Source organism: Aplysia californica, unplaced genomic scaffold (genome assembly GCF_000002075.1).
Source record: "Aplysia californica isolate F4 #8 unplaced genomic scaffold, AplCal3.0 scaffold01003, whole genome shotgun sequence".
Lineage (NCBI taxonomy): Eukaryota > Metazoa > Mollusca > Gastropoda > Aplysiida > Aplysiidae > Aplysia > Aplysia californica.
Window position 1 is genome coordinate 94,767 of NW_004798273.1, and position 21,361 is coordinate 116,127.

The 21,361-nt window shown below is 39.3% G+C and overlaps 1 protein-coding gene across 1 annotated transcript; it reads left to right on the plus strand.

Moving 5' to 3' along the window:
- On the plus strand, positions 1-14,630 carry LOC101852131. Its single transcript, XM_005111090.3, has 5 exons — positions 1-206; positions 10,010-10,164; positions 10,730-10,890; positions 12,591-12,782; positions 13,736-14,630. Exons 2-5 carry the CDS (start codon positions 10,068-10,070, stop codon positions 14,351-14,353), a joined length of 1,068 nt encoding a protein of 355 aa, XP_005111147.1. The 5' UTR covers positions 1-206; positions 10,010-10,067; the 3' UTR covers positions 14,354-14,630.
- Positions 14,631-21,361: the final 6,731 nt, after the last annotated feature.

The window sequence follows — 21,361 nt, forward strand, 5'->3', positions numbered from 1 at the left end:
GATGGGGTAACTTAACTTTTTGTCATCACTGACCGCAGGAAGGAGGACGAGGAAGGTGGCATAGAAGATCTATTCTAGGATCTGCTAGCCTAGAGCTAAGAGTATCTTTGAAACTTGTCTGGGAAGGACTTTTCTGCTTTGCAACAAGCTCTTAGTGGAATATATGCTTTTTCAAATGATGAAATGTGGCATTCAATTCCCTTGCGGTAAGTGTAAGTGGATAAGTGTGGTGTTACTGATAGCCAAGGTCCTAGGTTTTGGCTTTGGGTAGGCCCAGGCCTTGGAATTCCCCTCGTCTGTCACTTTCGTGTTGTGGAATAACATAGATTCTAGAGCTAGAGCTAGATCTAGAATCTAGATCTAGTTAGAGAAAGGTGGAAAATGTTTGTCCGTGGCCTATACCCTGGGGTGAGAAAGGCAATGATGATGATGACTTTCATGTTGGAAAGTCAGGCCTCTAAAATCGCAACACTTGACGACTTGACGTTCTGTTTTTGACTTGGGTTTATTTGGGGGCACCACCGGCTCGGGTCATGCTTCTATGACGCAGCAATTCAACTAGATCTAGATCTAGATCTAGATCTAATCTAGATCTAGAATCTAATTAAGCTACTCCGTTTCTGACCATGACAAAATTAATTAGCAATTTTTCAACTTTGTGATAAAGTCCTCTTCCCCAGAGCTCTATTCTTATAAAATTCTATATTCTCTGTTAGATTTAGAATCTTATATCTAGAAATCTAGATCTAATCTAGTAGTCCAGAGTTATTAAATGCAAATAAATAACATTTGCTGATTTGTACTTGTAAGGAAGATCGCTCTTTTAACTTTTTATTTATTTTTATGCAGGGCTCCCCTTTTTTACGCACAAATGTGCATATTTTACGCTTTATACCTGCAGATTACCCCTTTTAAGTTTTGGTTTTGTGCGCGAGCTTTACTCTTTATGATTTCATACCTATACGCTTTAAAACATATATATAGTTGGTGTGTGTCTGGCAAGCATCTTTTCCTCTCTATCCCAAAGCCGAGTCAATGATTTGACCACGCACCCACACACATGCGCGACTGTCACCTTCTGTGTCAGAAGAAGTCGACTAGTCGACCTACTTCAGCTTTGCGCAGTTTCCGGCAACACAGGCTTGCTTCAGCACAGAAGCTCCGCCCACATTCTGGTCACTCATATTTGCCGGTGTCGTGCCTTGAGTTTACCCCTGCCGTGGATTACCCCCATCCTTCTTTAACACACAAGTAAACTGACATGAATTGTCCATCATCGAAAGTGTGGAAAGACCCTGGGATGGCTCTGAAGAATATTGAATCAGTTTATTTTCCAAACCTGCCACTTATCCCTGCCCTCAGTCTCAAGCATCCCGATTTTCCCGATTTTGATCATGTAACCCTGATTTTTTTGTTTAATTTTTTGTTCCGCCTGTTGCGCTGGATTTTTCTAAAATCTTACTCTTGCCTTCTTTTCTGTCGTGGGAAGCACTCGTTAAACTTTTTGTCAGCAGAAACTCGGAGCACTATTTTCCAAAATGTCTATGTCGAATTTTGTATTTGACTCACCAAAAGTTGTCTTGGATCTTTGCTCACACGTGTTATTTCAACTATAATGGAAGTAGTATTGATTTGGCATTCCGACTTAGGACATTCTCAAGATCTACTTTCTCCAAAATATGCTTTGTCCGAGTTTTGATGAGTCAGGCCCGTCATCAAGACCTGTCAATAAAACTGCTTCAATCACACATTCGCACCACGTGACATGACTTCGGCGTGCGAGTTACGCATGTGTCGTGTCGGAGACCGTAGTTGACGGGGTCAATTTAAGTTCATGCACACTGGTTTAAGCGTCTTTCGGGACTTATCCGAGGGGAGGGGGGGCGTGTAAAACACTTGGACTAGGAGACCTTGACATGATACTTCAGGATAAAAAAAAAGGATAAAACAAACACAGGCATGCGCGCGCGTGCTCATACACACGCACGCACACACACACATGCGCGCGCACACACACACTTACCACACACACGCAAGCGCGTAGAGGGAATATACATGGATATAATAATGGACACACCTGGAATTTTTTAAAGTCAGCTTGGCAGTGACCTAGGTGATTTTTCGTTGATCCCGATTTTTTTCACCAAGTCCCAATTTTTTCCCCCACTGAGATCCTGACTTTTAGATTTCATAGAGTGGCAGGTCTATATTTCTTAGGGTATTACAGTCGGAGTTGACCCTTTTTGGTTTGTCAACACTATTTTATTTTTGATAGACCCAACTGCTCAACCACCACCTCTCTTCCCCCCTCCTTTATTTTTTTTAAATTATAGACTTTCTACACATGATTTTTAAAATGAATTCTTCACTCTTTCTTGGTTGTTAAAGAACTTTATTAAAAAAAGAAAGTAGTAAAGCAGTACGGTGCACTGCAGCCTTTCCTGATGTTTGTAAGTTAGGGACGCACGCAATTGCGTTCACCAACACTTTTTTTTTATACGCACGCAATTGCATGCAAGGCAAGGTATCAGACTTTGCTATGCACGCAATTCAGTGCCATATGTGAGGATGTTGTTTCGATATTCGTCTGGGTTTTGGTAATGTACGGAATACCAAAGGCATGGAGGATCGCTCAGATCATACCGCTCCTAAAGAAGGGGAAACCACCTGGAGAAGCGAAGAGCTACCGACCTATATCACTAACATTATGTATCGGTAAGCTTGCCGAAAGAATGGTGAACAACCGTCTTTACTGGTACCTGGAAAACTCCAAGAGCTTGAACCCACATCAAGCAGGCTTTAGAAAAGACAGCAGCAGCAACACAGAAGACCAACTTTTCAAACTAAGTCAAGACATCCAGGATGGTTTCCAGGAGACTAAACACACTGTTGCCGTCTTTGTAGATCTCCAACAGGTGTATGACAGAGTGTGGAGAAAAGGCCTACTCATGAAAATGATGGACCTCAGGATACACGGGAAACTTTATAAATGGATCGAGTTTTTCCTAGCAGATTGAAATATCGAAACAAAGGTGAACAATGCCCACTCGTCAAGAGAAGTACTCGAGGAGGGCCTACCCCAAGGTTCCTGTGTGAGTTGCACTTTATTCCTGATCTTCTTTAATGATGTGACGAACGTGCTGAAATCAAAAAAGACTCTCTATGCTGATGATCTTGCTCTTTGGCAGACACATCACAGCACGGTAGTAGGAGCAGGAAAATTAAATGAAAAGGCTCCACAATTACTGTCAGAAATAGAAGCTCAAAATAAACTGCTCGAAAACAGTATACACCATCTTTACAAAGAGCCATAAATAAAACAGCCAAAGAAAAACTCCAACTGAAGATAGGAAATGAAAATCTCCCCAAAGAAGGACAACCAACGTATCTAGGAGTCAAACTTGACCAAAGTCTAACAATGAAAAGCCAAGTGGAGAGCATAAAGAACAAGGCGAAAAGAAGACTCCAACTTTTAAAGAAACTCGCAAGCAGTTCATGGGAATCAGACAAACAAACTCTGAGAGCTCTGTACCTTGGTTATGTCTGATCTTCCCTGGAATACAGCAATAGCCTACTCACTATGTGTAGTGCAACTACTTGCAATACCCTTGACAAGGTCCAAAATAATGCCCTTCGTTTCATAAATGGTGGCATGAGATCTACACCTACTGCCGCATGTGAAATTCTGTCAAATGTTGAACCCCTGGGAATTCGCAGAGGTTAAGCAGTTTCGGAGCTCTATGAAAGAACCAAAAGAATGTGCCCCAACCATCCAAACAGGAAATTAGTAGAAACATGGAAACCAAAGAAACGACTTCAACAAAAATCAGTCATGCATCGCATCACAAAACTAATGGAGAGCCACCATCTACCACAAAACAGAAGAGAAACCAAAAGAGTCAACCAAAACATCCCTCCCCACATTTCTATGGAAGTTGATGCTTGCATCACATCAAACAATCGACAGCTATTCAGATGACTAGATACACGTCAGTCACGTCTATACAGACGGCTCAGCATTCAAGGGCACAACCAAAGCCGGATATGGAATACTAATACAATACCCAGATGGAAGTTCCAATGAGATCTCTGCAGCCTGTGGAGAGAAATGCAACAACTACGACTCAGAAATGATAGCAATTGAGACAGCACTACATGATACACCATCTCCACACAGTTTTTGACACTCATCCAAACAAAACAGAGTATAGTGATCTTCACTGACTCACTATCAGTCTTGCAAGCAATAGAAAATGATCACCATCTAAACGAAGACTTGACACATATACTGTTTGGCTCCCATCATCTGATAACATTCTGTGATGCAGTGGATTCCCAGACACTCAAACATACCTGCAAATGACAGAGCAGACACACTCGCCAAAAGGGGATCTAGACAGGAACAACCCAACATTCCATCTTCATACAATACTTCAAAACAAATCATTAAAAGTAACAGCAAACAAGATTGGATGAACAGATGGGCCTTGGGAAAGACAGGCAGAGCAGTTTTCAAACATATGACTACAACAAAACGAAAAGACAATATCAACCACCTACAGAGAAAGAAACAGACCACGATCTTCCACCTACAAACAGAACATATACAGCTCAACTTTCACTTGAACAGAATAAAACCAGAACTTCCCCCAATGTGTCCTTTGTTTGACTATGCATATGAGACAGTGGAACATCACCTTTTCCACTGTACAGCCCTAAATGACATCAGAGCTACACTTCTCCATCAGAGACCTAACTTCGACAACACACTCTACGGAACATTACAGCAACTGCAGCAAACCTGCACAACAACAACAACAACGAAAATTTCATTCTAGACTCTCATCATCATGTTAACAATCATTTGTCGTTTTAATTTAAATCTTGCATTGTTGTTTTTAGTGTTTGCTCAATATAGATTTATTTCAACTAGTGGACCTGTTCCTTTATTATCGTTCTTACTAACATCGTTGACAGTTCTCTATATCTGTCTGTCCCGCTCAATATCAGTCGTAAGACGCACTGTGCTATTATTAGCTACGAGACAAAAAAGTGACTTTCCATTTATTTTTTTTATTTTTTGGATCTATTGGAAGTTTGATGTCTTCTTCTTCATTTTTGAGATAAAAATAACTCTAATCGACTATAGATATTTTATTTTGGAGGTGTGTGTGGTTTGTTTTGGGCTTGGGTGACGAGATGGACGTTGCTAGTTTGTAGGTGTGAGATTATTTTTTGAACCATTACCTCATGGCCACCTTTGCTTTAACCAAAGATCGAGTTAGTAGAGAATTTTTCCTTCAAAGTTTTTCATTCGCAACTATTTTGAGATTTTGACCCCTTTTCGAGCATGAATGGTCAGAAATGTGAACAACTCTGATTGGTAAAAACGGAGTAAAACGGTAACTTCAAGCTCACTTCAAGCTTGTTTAACTTAAACAGCTGACTGTGTGGGCGTGCCCTGCTTGCTGTCATTTTATCGTCTGTTGATCTTTCAGTTATATGCTTGGATTGACTTTAAAAATCCGTTTTCATTGTGTTTTAATGCTTTTAAAAGATGAATTAACCTTCCTCTAGATCTCTCAAAGCAGACTCCTTACCAAGAGGCCACCGAGGCGGTCTATGTGCATGAGTGTGTATGTGTGTTGGTGTGTTTGTATGTGTGTGTATGTATGTGTTTGTATTGTTTGTTTGTGTGTGCTCTCGTGTGTTTATGGTGCTATTGCAAACGTATAATAAGGTTTTGTAAACACGGCAGGTAAGCCGACTCGCGACCTTCCGAGCGCGTGATTTCGGTGAAATGGGGGTAATTCAGATCTTTGTTCCTTTTAACACTTTGAAAAACTTCAGATTTTCTTTGTTACAATAGTGTGAGTTGTTTTTATATCCGAGTGTTTGGAGCTGGAGAATCGCTGTGGAAAGGGAAGCCCCTCAAGGTCGGAATGCGAGGTCGGCAGGTTCAATATTGAAACCCATGCATTCAAATGCTTTGCAGAAAGATTGATGATTAAATACCGTCTTTTCATTGGCGGAGAATCACACAGCTTTGAGCGTGGTTTCACGTGGTTATTATTTTTGGCCTTTGTCGTTTTGGATAGAAAATCTTGCAAAAAAGCGTCTACGTTTTCAAAGATTTTAACAGGAAATGTGTAAAATACCGGCTAAAAAAAGTACCAATAGAAAGAACAGCTCTTTTTCTATTAGAATCAAGTCATTGGGTTGGAATTATTTTGCATGAATCCTTCAGCGAAACTCCGGGGAGAACTCAGTACACTACAGTATATCAGAGTCGGTGTTTTTATTGAAATAACGACAGATCATCGTGTTTGAGGCAATAGAATACTGATTTGTAATGATCTCATAGTCTTGAAAAAAATTAGGCTTCATTTCTTTGTTATACTGATTGTACTCGTTAATGTAGAGATGTTTTGTGCTCTTAGTACTCTTTTATTATCTGTTAGTCTTGGGGGTTGCAGCCAGTTAGCGACTTCAGCAATATTTGATTATTATGTTAAATTGAAACAGCTGCCATTCTCTTAAACATTGACTGAGAGGTAAAAGTATGGTACCAAAGTTCTTAGGAGGCATAGGCCTTTCACATGAAACAGACGAATTTGACATACAGCTACTTTGAAAATTTAGTATCTGGTACCTAGCATTATAATACTAATATTTTGTTGCATTTGACGTGAAGTCCATTCTTGTGAAGATTGTCCATAAATTTTTCTCTGTGAATGAATAGTTTTCTACTTCCGTATATTACCTTGTAGTGGCATAGCGAAGATAACTGCTAAATTTCGAGTCTCTATCTCAATTCTAAGACCCCTTTTGCTATGGAAACATGTTGCTCAACTTCAGAGGCCATTTTCTCCTTTCCGTGTTTCCTCACCTCGCACAATTAAAAGTTCTGTATTTTCGTCAAATATGGTTATATTTACTTCATTCATCTTGTTTTAAATTGTAGGGAAAATGAGAAAAGTTTTTAAAAATAATGTTAACTCAGTTTTGAAATGTCCTTCATATGACTGATATTGACCGGCAGGGACATTATATATTATATATGTGATCTATGTCAGATTATCTTGTAGTAGTAGTCCTTAAAGTCAATCATAGATTTGAACCGTGCTAGCAATAGGAGTTAATTTCCCTCTTCTTTAAGTTCAAGTTTGCCCCTCAGAATTATGTTTCCCTTTTCTGTCCCGCACCTAAATGGGCTAAGGCAACAGGATGAGAATTGATAAATCACTTGAGTCTTCACGCTTGTACCTTTTGTTATTGATATTTATATATACCCCCATCCTCCCCCAACCAGGGCAGTGCTATTAACTGAAGTTGCCTTTAGGCCATTCCCAAAAGGGGGATATTGACATCTTATGTACAGTAGAATTGTAAATGAGCTGATTTATCAATGTCATGCACATACTGTGCCGGAACAACATAGGAGGAACTGCTCTTTTTCGTTCCTCATCTTTACTATCGTAATTTTTCCTGTATTCTTCTTTTGTATGTTTGTCACTCTCTTGTGAACTGCTATTTCTGGGGTGCCTTGATAGTCGAAGCAGACTTTGTGTTGTTGAGGCTAGAGAGGTGAGCAGAGTAAGCCTGATTCCCCGTTTGGCCTTCTCTGTTGACATCCACCCCTTGGCGCTCACATGACCTTATGCAGATGCGAACGGCGTAAAACCTTACTAAAACAAACATAAAACAAGTTCGGAAGCTTCCATGCAGCCTGTACAATTGTTCTTTTAATTTTCAGACTTTTTTGGATTCCTGAGATTTTCAGCTGAAAACTGCCTCAGAAAGACAGAAAACGTGAGGTTGCAATACTACATAATGGAATGTAACTCTGGGTGGCTTTCCTTCAAATCACTCAATAGTAGCTTTTCTTGTACATGTAGATTCAATGTCCCTTCTTCCAGTTCGGTACGACAGTCCGAACCTGACTGACACTGTGCGTAAAGACTCAACGTGTCTACACAAAATTGCGTGCGTATCAAACTATGATACCTTGCTCGCCGTGCGTCAAAATTTGAATTTCTGTGCACGAACGTGTGCATAGACTCAGCCTGTTAATTGACCTGGGTGAGGACTGGATATTTTATAATTATGTTTAGATCTTTCCCACTACTTTGACTCTGAGTAGACATGCAGTACACTGCTTCAGAATTACAAAAATGTAACATTTTTGGCCGGTTTGATTGTACTTAGATTATTAAGACCATGAGGCTGAGGTCAGAAGTCAAATGCTCTATTTTTCTGTTTCAAAATCGTAAGATTATTCGGAGTCTCTACCTGTCTAGACAACCACTTTTTTCCTCAACAATGGATAGCTATCTGTCCTGGACAATTTTGACTGTATTTTGATAACTTTGAGGTGTTTGCTTATAGAGTATCGGAACGATCAGCAATGTTCACAATTCTGAAACAGACAAGATGAACAACGTGTAAACTCACATATATAGACGAACAAGCATCACAATGTATAGTAATCTATGCCCCCCCCCCCCCAAGTCTTTGTGATGCAGATGTGATTTTAGGCCACAAGTATGAGAGGCAAAGACTGAGAGAGAAAGTTAAACAGGACAGTCGTAAACAAAAGAATAATTCCTGGTGTCAGGTATGACAAGTGAAGTGGAAGAATTTGAACCAGTAACGTAACTTGTTGACAAGCAAACAAAAGTCAACAAAATGAAACCAACAGCTGTGCCGAGCACAAAAATATAGGCTAGCAATCGGACATATCAACGGGGTATGGTGAACCAACAAGGAGGTGAAACACCAGTCGTGGTAAACGTAGTCATGGACTGGCAACTGAACATAGAATCAATTCGTGCTTGATGTCCATGGGCAATGTGCATGAATCATAATGTCACTTGTATAATGGGGTTTCTGATCTAGTTGCACATTTCATGACCGAAAAAGTATCTTCTTTTAAGCCAGGTTTGTTGAATGGTCGTAGGGCTCTCAGGGCTTGTGGTTCACGCCACATGGGTGTGGTCGGTGCAGTAGTACGCTCTGCCGCAACATTTTTTTATGTTGGTTCTGCCGATGTGGTTATTGTTGCCGGGGGCTCATTCGCCATGGGTACAACTGCTTGTTGCGATGGACTATCACCGTTTATGGGCACCCCTTCAACGCTGGTGTCGGCAGGTGTGGGCGGTTGCACAGGTGCCAGTGATTGACAAGGCGTGTCTTGGGGATCAGGAGACATGTTGGTATGGTTCCTAGCCTGCACAAATGTGTGAGCATGGGGCATTGGAGTCATGGCTAGGGGTGATCTGGTTATCACGGGCAGGTACTTGCGGAGGAATTTCCTGTTTCGTAGTGTCACTCAGCCCGATCCATCCACTCTGATGACGTACTGGTCAAACTGTCGAACCTCTATCACGATGCCTGTTTTGTCCCATTTAGTGGGGAAGGGACCTGTCTGGTTCTGAATACGGACGCAATTGCCGACTAGCAATGGAGGTAGCACCCTGGTATGTGCAGACAGTCTTTCGGCATCCTTCATTTGATGATTCCTGTGGGCTTCCTCTCTAGAGGATAGGGTCTCTTGCCAATTCGGATGGGGAAGGTACTTTCTTCGGTGAATGGGAAGGAAATCGCGAATGGGTCGGCCAAATATGCACATGGCAGGGGACTTGGGTAAAAGGTGTCTGATATACCCTCTGCCAGGAGTAACGAATCACCAGCAGCAAGTTTAAATCTTCTTATAGCAGTTCAAAACTCCCAGTTTTAAATCGTGTCGTGAGAGCCAACTATCAGTCAGTTAGTTCCTTTGAGGTTGTTCAAAGTCTTTCTTTCACTGACAAGTGAAGGAAATAATCTGCTCTTCTGTCCAAGAGAATTGTGAACATAGATAACTTTGAGGTAGCCTATTTGCTTATAGAGTATCGGATCGATCAGCAATGTTCACAATTCTAAAACAGATAAGATGAACAACATATAAACTCACATAGACGAACAAGCATCACAATGTATAGTCATCTAGTATTTCGTTCTTTGACAGATTGTTGCAGTGTCTTGACGCCATAACTTAAGGGCTAACATTTATAAGTTGAAGAGCTATGGACAACAGGTCAACAAACACCAGGGAAGAATGTCTTCTGGACATGGACAAACAGGGTCAGATACAGCGCATCAAGGACATTTGCCAAGTTATTCGTAAGTAGGCCTACGTTTTGTTTCATAATTATATTAATAATAATAGTTCATCGGTCAATGTCTGATGATGACCAATGCATCTGTGGAGAATTTTTTCCTGTGTAAAAGAGAAGGAAAAGGGTTTAGATGACTAATTATGGCAGATATTAATATTTGCCACATTTTGAGCATTTTATATTTAAAAGATTCATTTCTACTCGTGGATATATTGTATGCAGCTTGTTGAAATATTTGTATATTCGTAGTTTATATTTTCAGCCACCGTTGATACAATATTTGGGACCTTTTTCTGCTTATAATTGGGGCCAATCTGGGCTGAAATGGATAGATATGTCATCCCAGCTGGCAGATGGAGATATTCGATGAAAATCCTACCCAGATGAGATTTCAACTGGCATCTAATTCTGAGCTGTCTCCTAAAAACAAGACTTGGTTGAAAGTGCTGGGGAAAAAATTAATTAAATGTAGACCTGGCAGAATTTGAAGAATTTTATTTACTATCATGAATGAATGATAAATTTCCTCAACCGTTTTTGTGATTTATTTTTATTTTTCTGCTTTTCAGCTTATCCCCCCAGTGTGCAGAAGCAGGAGGAGCTAGCTGAAGAGTTCCTAGAAATTGTGGACAGACTGGGATTAGATTTGAGTGACCCTGTGAAAACGTTTCCCAGTGCTTTCAACCCCTTCTTTGAAGCATGTCAGTCTGGCAATATTCCGATCCTCAAGGTCAGTGGGGAGTTGGCTGTCTTTTTTTATTATTGTTTTTTAAAGAGGACGGTAATCCATCCACTAGATATAATAATCGAGGCCCAGATTTCTCCTGCTTACCAGTGGACACAAAGCCGAAGAGAAAGTTGAGAACAGATACTACACTTTGATCTTAGCCAAAAGACCCTTGTAGTGGGTAGGCCTAGTTTATGGTGGGTGCTCAAGTAGTGTGGTTTGCTTCTTCTTTTCTATCAAACATCTTAACTCTTTATCTCTCATCCTTCTTTCCTTTGTATGTTACTGTCTAGTTAGTACTCCCGCTATAGTCTGCAGCACTTATGTATCATGACCAATTTGTCTTTACCCTTGTGCATCTTGGGTCTTTTTTTTAACATAAAATTCATTATTGTACTTTTTATACATGTCGCTGATGGTTGACGGGTGCTCTGGTATGGTTTGCTCTTTCTTTCGGATCAAACATCTGTCATCCTTATATGTCCTCCTTTTTTGTGTTTGTTACTCTCTTGTAACACCTCTGTTCTTCAGCATTTATATGTGTCACACAGTGGAATCATGCACTTGTCAATTTTTGGGCATGTGGAGTTATTGGTATTATCTGAAAGCTTATTCATTTTCCTTGCTTTAAAAGAAAAAAATACCCTTCTCTATATCGAATAGAAATCGTGCTATTTGCAATAGAAAACGGTGAAGTTGCCTGTTTTGGGTTTTTTTAAATCAGCAAGAAAATGGCCGTCAAAGTTTGGTAACTTCAATACCTTGAGAGTCCTTGAATACTAAAAAATTACATATTTTGTGCCTTTACTCAACATTTTTCAGTAAAAAATCTCATGGAAATGTGTTTTTATATGGATATATAAGGTGTTGAGCAAAAAAACAACAAAAAAAGATGAAATTGCCAAAGTGGTCCAGAAAAGCATATTTCTTCGATTTCATTATTTTGACGAGCGCCTGATTTCATCAAAATGCCTCATGTATGACCTTATTGTGTTTTAAGTGCCGTAAAACTCTTAGTAATACTAAATTGTATAGAGATATGTATGTTTTATATATAAATATAGTACATTCGTATATATATATAATGATTGATGAATCCCTGCTATGCTTGAGAAATAGTATTTCACTTTTCCCTTAATTTGACTTCCATAGGCAAACAACCCTACCTACCTCCCTTTAAACACAACATACACATACTTTTAGCACCTTCCCCCCATCCCCAATCCCCACTCATAAAATGAAAGAATAAAACAAAATAGCAAAGATAGATACATGTATAAGTAAATTAATTAAATAGATAAATAAATAATGTTTTGCCTTTTGCAGACTCTTCTTGTTTGTTTTTTTTAGATCCTGCTCTGTTCTGTCTTTTTTCGGACTTTGATGTGAGGCTATTTTTTATATTCTAATAGTCAGTGTTCTTAGAAACCTTGAAAATTAAAAAAATTTGAGTATGTTTCTTCTGTTCCACTGCATTGATTTAATAATATTCAAACTTATATCTTGCGTAGCAAGTGGTTGGCAAGTGCTCTGGTGTAGTTTGCTCATTTTTTTCCCTATCAAACATCTGTCGTCCTTATCTCTCCTCTCTCTTTCTTTGTATTGTACACTCTAGTAACATATGACATAATTGTGTTGCAACTGCTGTAAAACTCTCACTAAAACTAATAATATCTTTTATATATATGATTTCTTTTTCTCAGATATTTGTTGAGCGAGGTGCTAGTCTGAATGTCTTTGACGCTCATGGGAGGACACCTCTGTTCCTCGCTATTTCTGCACGCAACAATGACCACAACGTTGTTTCCAGTATCCTTGACCTTGGAGCCAAAATTGATCTCAGCTCAGAAGGAAGATCGCCTCTTTTAGCGGCTTATTATAATGTGAAACGAGAGGTACTTTGACTGTAATAGAGATATAATACAGTCGAACCTGCACAAACAACCACCTGTTCAAGACAATCCCCTGAACAAACTATCACCTGTCACTTACTACTTTGCTCCTCGACAATGGATGGTCTTCTTTGACCAGTTTTGTGGTATTCTTCATTTGTTTATGCTTGAGCTTTTGAGTGATGATTTACTCTGTGGTACCGTCGATATTTGCAGCTGAAGGTCAAGACAAAGGTCACCTGTCATCAAGGCTGTGCCCATCCCTGTGTTGTTTTATGGGGGGTGGGGGTTAGTATGATAATGACACTGTCCATGAAGTCCACCTGTCTCAGACAGCCACTTTTCTCCTCTAAAGTGGGTGGCTGACGTGGACAATATTGACTGTATTTTATAGTTTTCAATTGATCCATAAAATGTTGCTTACCCTTCGGGGCGATGCTACTGACTGAAGTGTCTTTAGGCCTTTTCCAAAGGGGGGACATTAATTTGTTCTTATGCGCAGTAGAATTGTAAATGGACTGATTCATCAATGTCATGCACATAACTGTGCCTGAACTGCAACAGGGAACTTCTACTTTTTCTTTCCTAACCTTACTATCGTCATTTTTCCTCAACTTCTTTTGTATGTTTGTCACTCCTGTGACCCACTATTTCCAGGGTGCCTTGAGCTTGATAGTCGAAGCAGACTTTATGCTGTTGAAGCTAGAGAGGTGAGCAGAGTAAGCCTGATTCCCTCTATGGATTTCTCTTTTGACATCCACCCCTTGGCGCTCATGTGACCTTATGCAGTTGCGAGCGCCATAAAAACTCTGAAACTAAACTAAAATTAAAATGTTGCAGTCTGTCCTGTTTTTGTTGATTTCTTATAAACTTTGTGGTATTTTTCACAACACTGATCAATCACCAAGATTGCGTGGCTGTGCTAAAATCTCTATGTTGTGTTTTCCTGTCCGCAGACGGCTACAGTCCTCCTGAGGCGAGGTGCAGACGTGAACAACGTGATCCTGCCATCGTTCTGCTTCGTGGAGTCTGTCTTCTCCCTGCACTCCAACCTAGTCATGATGGCTTCTGGTCACCGTTTTCAGCTGACCTCCTTTCTAGAACTGGTGGCACTGTCTACAGAGATTGTCATGGCTGGTTTGCACCAACGGACTTTCTACCTCACAGCGAGGGGAGTTCTCTATGAAAGATTTACCCGAGGGGAGCTTCTCACACTATGGAAATTTCAGCACTTGTGTATGATTCTCAACTTTAAGGTGGAGAAAAAATCTTTGGAACGAACAATTCAGGAAATACGGGATCTAATTGGTGCGGAAAGAGACAGGTCTCAGGTGGGATGGATGACAGAAAGACAAGAGAGATTGTTGTGGATTCAGAATTTTCAGTCCAATGCTTTACCCTTGACCTACTTAGCCCGCATTGCCCTGAGATCCCACCTGGTGAACCCGCATGTGGGAGCAACTGCTCATGTGAATGTAAAGATAGACTCTCTGCCACTTCCTCGGATGTGCCTGGACTTTCTCAAGATGAAACACTGTGATATCCGCGATGTTCATGATTATATGACTGTGTAGTGCCTCATGGGGAGTACTTAACGACAAGAACAGGTACATTTCTGTGATAGGAAAGAAGAAAAAAAAAACCCACCAGAGCACCCGCCAACCACCCACTGATGTTGTTATAGACTTCGCACCTGAACTAAAGTGTACTCCATGTGATAGACTAACGGACATAACTGAAACATTTCTGTGCCGAGCTGTTCAACTGTTCTAAGCTCAGAAAGCAACAATTTTCAGGAGAGAAAAAAAACTGTTTCATTCTTTTAACAATTATACTGACAATATATTATATATATTTGCTCTTTTCTTGCTTCTTTTGACATTTAGAATTTAAATATTGACAAACAATCTCTTAAGCACATACAACTATTACCACAGGCTAGGTGTCCACAGCCTCCGCTCTTCATCATGAAATGTCTGAACAGAATCGTGTAGGTCGTCTTTATCCACATCATCCACTCCGCTTCTCTTTTATACAAAATGGCACTGACAAGAAAAACGCAAAATCTTTCTTTGGTGGTGGTACAAAAGAATATCTCTCACACTATCGGCGTTACTGGATTCATCCCATATGTTGTCACCTCACCAAACTTGGAAAATTCAGTCTCCTACCCCAAATATTCACTAACAAAGAAAAATGCATAGACTGTCTACCGAAACGAACTTATCTATCGCTATCTACGGATGAAGAAAGCGACATTTGATTTTCTTCTGACCACGTGTGCCCCTGGCTTAACTGCGTGTTTTATAAAATTACCTTGATCATTAATCCCATGATCATCATTGGCAGCAGCAATACCCATACCATCAGTCACCCTCTTTATCTTTAAATACCGAATTAACAATTGATGAATATAACAATAGGCTAACAAGAACAGCATATACTGGTTTCAGAGTAGTACGGTGAGCCACACCGTAACAATATAACTACATGTATTATAATACACCAGGCTCTCCTCACAACCGGTAAAGCATTTGAAATGTTTGAGGCACAAAAGTGAGGAGCAGAATGGAAAGGAGGCTGTGGACAATTTAACTCATTCGCTACACCGAGTCGTGGGGGGGCGGCGCGGCTAAAGTGCTTTCAGTACGCTAAGCCACCGCCAATCCACACATCTATGTTAAAGTAAAGGTCATAATATAATGTTGACTTCCGGGTCAAACGTATCCACCGAAAATCTGAAGTTTTGATTCAGTTTTGATACACAATTTAGAAGTTTATGCGACTTTGTTTTATCGCTATGCTCAAATTATAGCCCAGACACCAGTCTTACTACTTTTACACAACAAAATATATCGTTATTATGCACACCAAAGAAATGTAGGATTCTTCTTTTGAATATTGATACAATTGGGCTCAAATTGCCATTGCTCTGTTATTGAGAAATCAATATTTTTCAGTGCTAGATCTAGAAAATTATTTTTTTCTCCCAAAAATCACTATTTTTTTGTGAAATTACACAAAAGTATCACTCAAGACGTATAGGTTTATTCCAAAAGCAATTCTGAATAATTCCATATACCATACGAGTCTTTTTTATTTATGTTTGTGAATGCATCTTGCCCATTTTTCAAGATTATAAAATTTTTGGGGTTTTTTTTTCAATATCAGATGTCATGATCCAAATGTGCAAATTTTATGGAACGTATATAAATAACTGCAAATTTTTCAATATTTTCCAATTCTATATATTCATTTATGGTTATTTTGATGTATCATTTGACTAGGTGCAAACATATTTTTAGAGTTTCAGCGAAGATGATTTATTTTTTTTTATTTTCAAATTTTATCCGCAATCCAAGCAAAATTGTGTTGCATAATCGCCTCTTACAGGAGCCAAAGTTGAAAAATCCACAAATAAACATTACAGATGTATTCTACAAATCATACTGAAAATTTTGGTGCATAATGTGTTAATATTTATTTGAATTTGTGACCCCAAAGACCTTTGAACTGCACACTAGTCATCATCTCATTTCGCCTTCCCGAAAAAAATTCGTCCACAAACCGAAAATAATATGTAGTGAATGAGTTAAGTATTAGTTCATTGTGTTGAGGCTTTCATCAGCATTTTATGATGTTTGGAGCAGAGGCTGTGGCCAAGCGCTCTAAGAAACTGCTGGGTTTTTTTTTTTAATTCCAAAACTTTGAGCTAAGTACATCTGAACAGCTGTCCGATGATTTGATGGACGAAGAAGAGGAAGTCTGGCATTCAGTGGGTCGCGACACCACCCTTGTGATCAGAAGTTAGGTCACTCGTTGGTTATTTGTTGAGCTATGTACCTTAAAGAAAGATGCTTTAGAGATTTTTCCCTCTTTCCTTCATGTAAAGTGCCTTTCCCAATGACCGTGTATGGAAATTGAACCCACGACCTTACAGTTGAGAGTCCGAAAGCCTAACCTGTAGACCACTGACACCACAACACTTTTGCCTTCATTCTGTCTTCATGACCACCTTAAAAATTGATACATAAGTTCTTCCAAAGACTTTACTCTTTCTTGTTTCTGATGTTTTCCTTTATCTTAGTAAGAGTTTTACGGCACTTGCAACACAGTTAGGTCATATAAGTGCTGAAGATTAGAGATGTTACAAGGAAATAACAAACACAAAAAGGGAGGAGCTAAAAACTAAAGTGTACTCCATGTGATAAGACTAAGAGACATCTGTGCCTTACAGTTTCATGGGCTGATTCAAACTGCAGTGGTACCGTTGGCACAGATTTGAAGGATATTGATAGATGACATAAATTTGCTCTATGATGAGCAGTTACTGTGGTGAACAAGAATTACATACACACCTTACTTCATAGGTGGTTGACGGGTGCTCTGGTGTGCTTTGCTCTTTCTTTCCTTTCAAACATTTATCGCCCTTATCTCTCCTCCTTCTTTTTGTGTTTGCTACTCTCTTGTAATACAGTACAGTGGAGTCCGCTTATAACGAGTCCTGAAATAAAGAGAAGTCTATTATAAAGACACTATTCTAAAACCCCGTTTTTTCCCTTCTTTATCTCTTAAATAAAATACTGCTATTGCGCAATCAGACTGTCACGCCAGTCGCTTATAATGGAATATTGCTGCTGCTGTGCACAGCGCAAAGTTATTGAACATATAAAACCTCGCCAGTTGAGAAAAGTTGTTGGTGATCCAGTGAAACAAAGAATGGGAGAGCCCATGGCGAAGCAACAATGAAGGCCGGAGCGAATGAGTGGGGAGGGTGTGGCATGCGCAGACAAGCAGAACGCACCGCGTGATAGGCCAGCCCAGTCTATATTATTTAGGCAAACCGTGCCTCTCACTTCTCTGGTGTGGGATGGAGAGGACACAATGCTGTGATAGATGGAGTGAATGTGTGATGTGCGCAAGCAGATGCAACGCGCCACAGGGTGTGATGGCGTGGGGGACAACACAGCGGGCGAGTTAGCCTAGAGCCAGAGCCCGTTCTTTCTGATCGCCAGCGACGAGCTGTCAACATTGCTAGTGCTAGAGAAAGAAACCTGATCCGATTTTTTATCAAGTAAGACCTACAGATCATGTTGAACAAAGTCATCATCAGGGGAAATACAAAAAAGAACAAACAGAACACCAAACTCATAGATTAGGTCTACTTTACTATTTCCCTTGAATTTATTACTGTATCCCTTATAACGAGAATCCTGCTATAATGTGCATTTGGCACCGGTCCCCTCCCTCTCGTTATAGTTATAACAGGATTCCACTGTAATACCTTTAATCTTCAGCATTTATATATGAATTATGACCCTATTGTGTCAGAAGGAACGTAAAACGCTAACTAAAACAATAAAACACCTTACATCTGCTGCAGAGAGGCCATCTCTTTTTGTTAAAATTGATAACCGTGTGGAGTGTAGATATATTTTGTAAGGACAGTCTAAATTGTCCAAGATAGCCGCCCATTGTCAATGAGAACAGTAGCTGTCTTAGACAGGTGGATATATACCTTGGACAATGTCATTAGAAAATGTGTTGCATCATGGTGAAATCAGGCGCTCGTCAAAATAATGATTATTTTTTATTATAGTTGTTCCGTGCCTTTGTCTGAATGAAAATAGTCTGTGTGTGTGTGCGCGCGCGCGCGCGCATAAATATATATTGCATGAGAAGAAAGAAGTAGTTAGAAAGCTTTTGAAAATGGGTATTCCAATGTAAAGCGCATTGAGCTACTTTTTTAGAATTGCGCTATATATAAATGTTATATTACTATTATTATTTAAATCAACATTTTTCCACCTGTTGGGCAATATATATTTTTTGGCTCAACATATTTTATGTCCATTTAAAAACCAATTTCTGTGTGGATTTTACTGAGATATGTTGATCAAAGGCACTAGAAATGTAAATTTACAGTTGCCGAGGACACCCAAGGTTTGGAAGTCACCTAACTTTGGCAGCCATTTCTTTTCAAATTTTACCTTTAACACCAGGTAACCTATCCCTCCCCCCCCCCAACTCCATATGCCCAAAAATTTGATGAGCACCTGATCCTGCCGTATTGTAACACTGTGACAGATGACAGATAAAAAACGCAAGTGGGAAGTGGTCATTTGTACAGGTGATTGTCTAAGACAGGTTGGTTTACAGCAGGTTCAACTCTCTTTATTTTAATTTATTATTCATGTACTGAGTAGGCTACTGTGTTTATTTTAATTCATTATATGTGGGATACTGTGATGACTAGAGAGATAACCAGAGACTTTTTTCCTCAAGGAGAGTTTTACAGTCTAATTCTTGAGGAGCTACTTCTTTTGAAGTAGACTGGACAATAAAATTTTAATTCATTTTTTTTTCTTTTTGATGCAAGTCTTTCCAAAAATAGAATGTGGTAAATTCGCTCTTTCATAAAGAAAACAATATAATCTAAAGACTCTTTTATTATTATTCTAAATTGAAATGTTTTGTTGACAGTGGTATATGTTTACAGTCAAACAATGTGATTTGTCAGATTGTTTTAACAAATTCGCTGCTTTGGTGTCAATCACTCTTTGATGGAGGCCTGTGGAGATTCTCTGAACAGCACACAACCCAGGTTAGAGCCATAACCGCTCTACGATATGATGTCAGAGGTGCCATCATTTTTAAGACAAGGCGTCACTTTTCAGCCGATTCTGTTACCTTTACTTAGCGTGACTCAGCAGCCCGCCAGAGCTCCCCGGCTCAGGGAAACGGGGTTAATGAACCCTGAAGTGACTTTGTCGATGTCGGTTAAGAAGTTCGCATTTTTGTCTACGTTTGAAACAATATTTACTTCTTCCCCATTCCACACAGCAAACCATTACAAGGATGTACTAGTAAAAGTTCAATGTCTTGGGATTTATTCTGCGTTTGAATGGTTAATTTCTGTGCCTTAGTTTTTGTTCTAGACAAGTGTTTGTAGAGTACCCAATTTGTCCTATTAGATTTTAGTTACATACTTATGAATAGATGATTGTTTATTAAAAAACAGCACGACAGATCTCTCCAAAATCTGTGTTAAACTGACTACGAATATCATGTCTTTTTCCTTGAGAAATCCAAAATCTGCGCAAGTAGTAATAGTCAGGTTATAAGAGAAGAGAAGAAAGATGCACATTTGCATTTTTATCTAAAGACACTCAGTGTTAGCTCTTGTTCTACCATTAAACAAGAGAAAGTTACTCTGTGTTTGTTCATGAATCATGCTGTGTCTGTTGCAGCCTACATACAAATAAGAAAGATATTATTGTGCGATTTTTTAAAAACACAAAACTGTGTTAATACATGGGTAGAGATGCACTTCTTGTATGGAATAATAATGACAGCTAACACATTCATTTTTAGTTTTTGTGTGGGACATCTGCACGGACACTTATGAATGTAAAGAAATCAGAACATTGTCAGCTATTTCAAATGGTCATAGCAATGAATATAAATGCTGGAAAAGTCTGGTGCTGATTCAGTGTCACTGGAAAGCTAGAAATTACTCTTAAACATGAACACAATTACAAGAGAACTCATCCCTTTTATTAAGTCAACTTACAAAACCTAGACTTAGGGTTTTAAGAAAAATAAGAGATAATTTATGGAGTGTAACAGATACTGTTCGTGTATTACATTGTAGGTGTATTCTGGCACTAAAATCTGTTTGTACTTTTTCATAGAGAGACTTCAGGGTAATTTTGAGAAACTTTAGAGAAAATATGCGAATATTCACGATTATGTTAAACACATAAAGTTGTATTTGGAGGAATTACTTCATTGCGAATTATGTACCAGATGGATAAAGTTGCTAAATTACAGCTTCCTATTAAACGCGCAGATACCATCTTTTTTTGAGTATCTGGACCAATGTTATGTCGTTCATGTTCCAAAAGTTTGACAGTTTTTGTCGTGCCGTTTTTGTTTTTGTATATTGATTTTTTTTCATTCACACTTGTCCAAAAAATGTTACAATTTAGCTTTGCCGACTTCAGCACATCTAACGAAATAACCAGACAAGTTACAATGTCCGTTCTTTTTTTAATCTCAAGAGCAGAAATGCGTGCTTTGGGTCCTTTAAATGATCATCATCATCATCCAGTGCCAGGTCTGCGACAGACATCGGCGATCATGGTTCTCCATTCATTCCTTTGCTTGGATGCTCTCAAAAAAGCTACGTTTCCCTGATCTTTTCCTGTTACCCATTTGTTTAGGTTACCCAACTATGTTGTTCTGGGCCTACCCCTGCCTCATTTGAACTCAATTTTGCCAGTGAGAGCTAGGTGTTCAAGACCCTTTATATCTATTTATGTGTCCCAAAAACTGCATTTGTCGTTTCCTGATTGTTCTTAACATTGAGCGACCCACGTGGGCTTCATCAAGCACTACCTTATTTGATTTCTTTTCCTTCCACGATACTCTTAACCGTCTCCTAAGAAACCACATTTATGTTGCTTCTATTTTATTTTCACTGTCTTTGGTGATTGTCCAGCATTCACAGCCATATATAGAAGGGTTGACCAAACATAGCATTTCAGAACTTTCATTTTGGTGTTCATTGAGATGTTTCT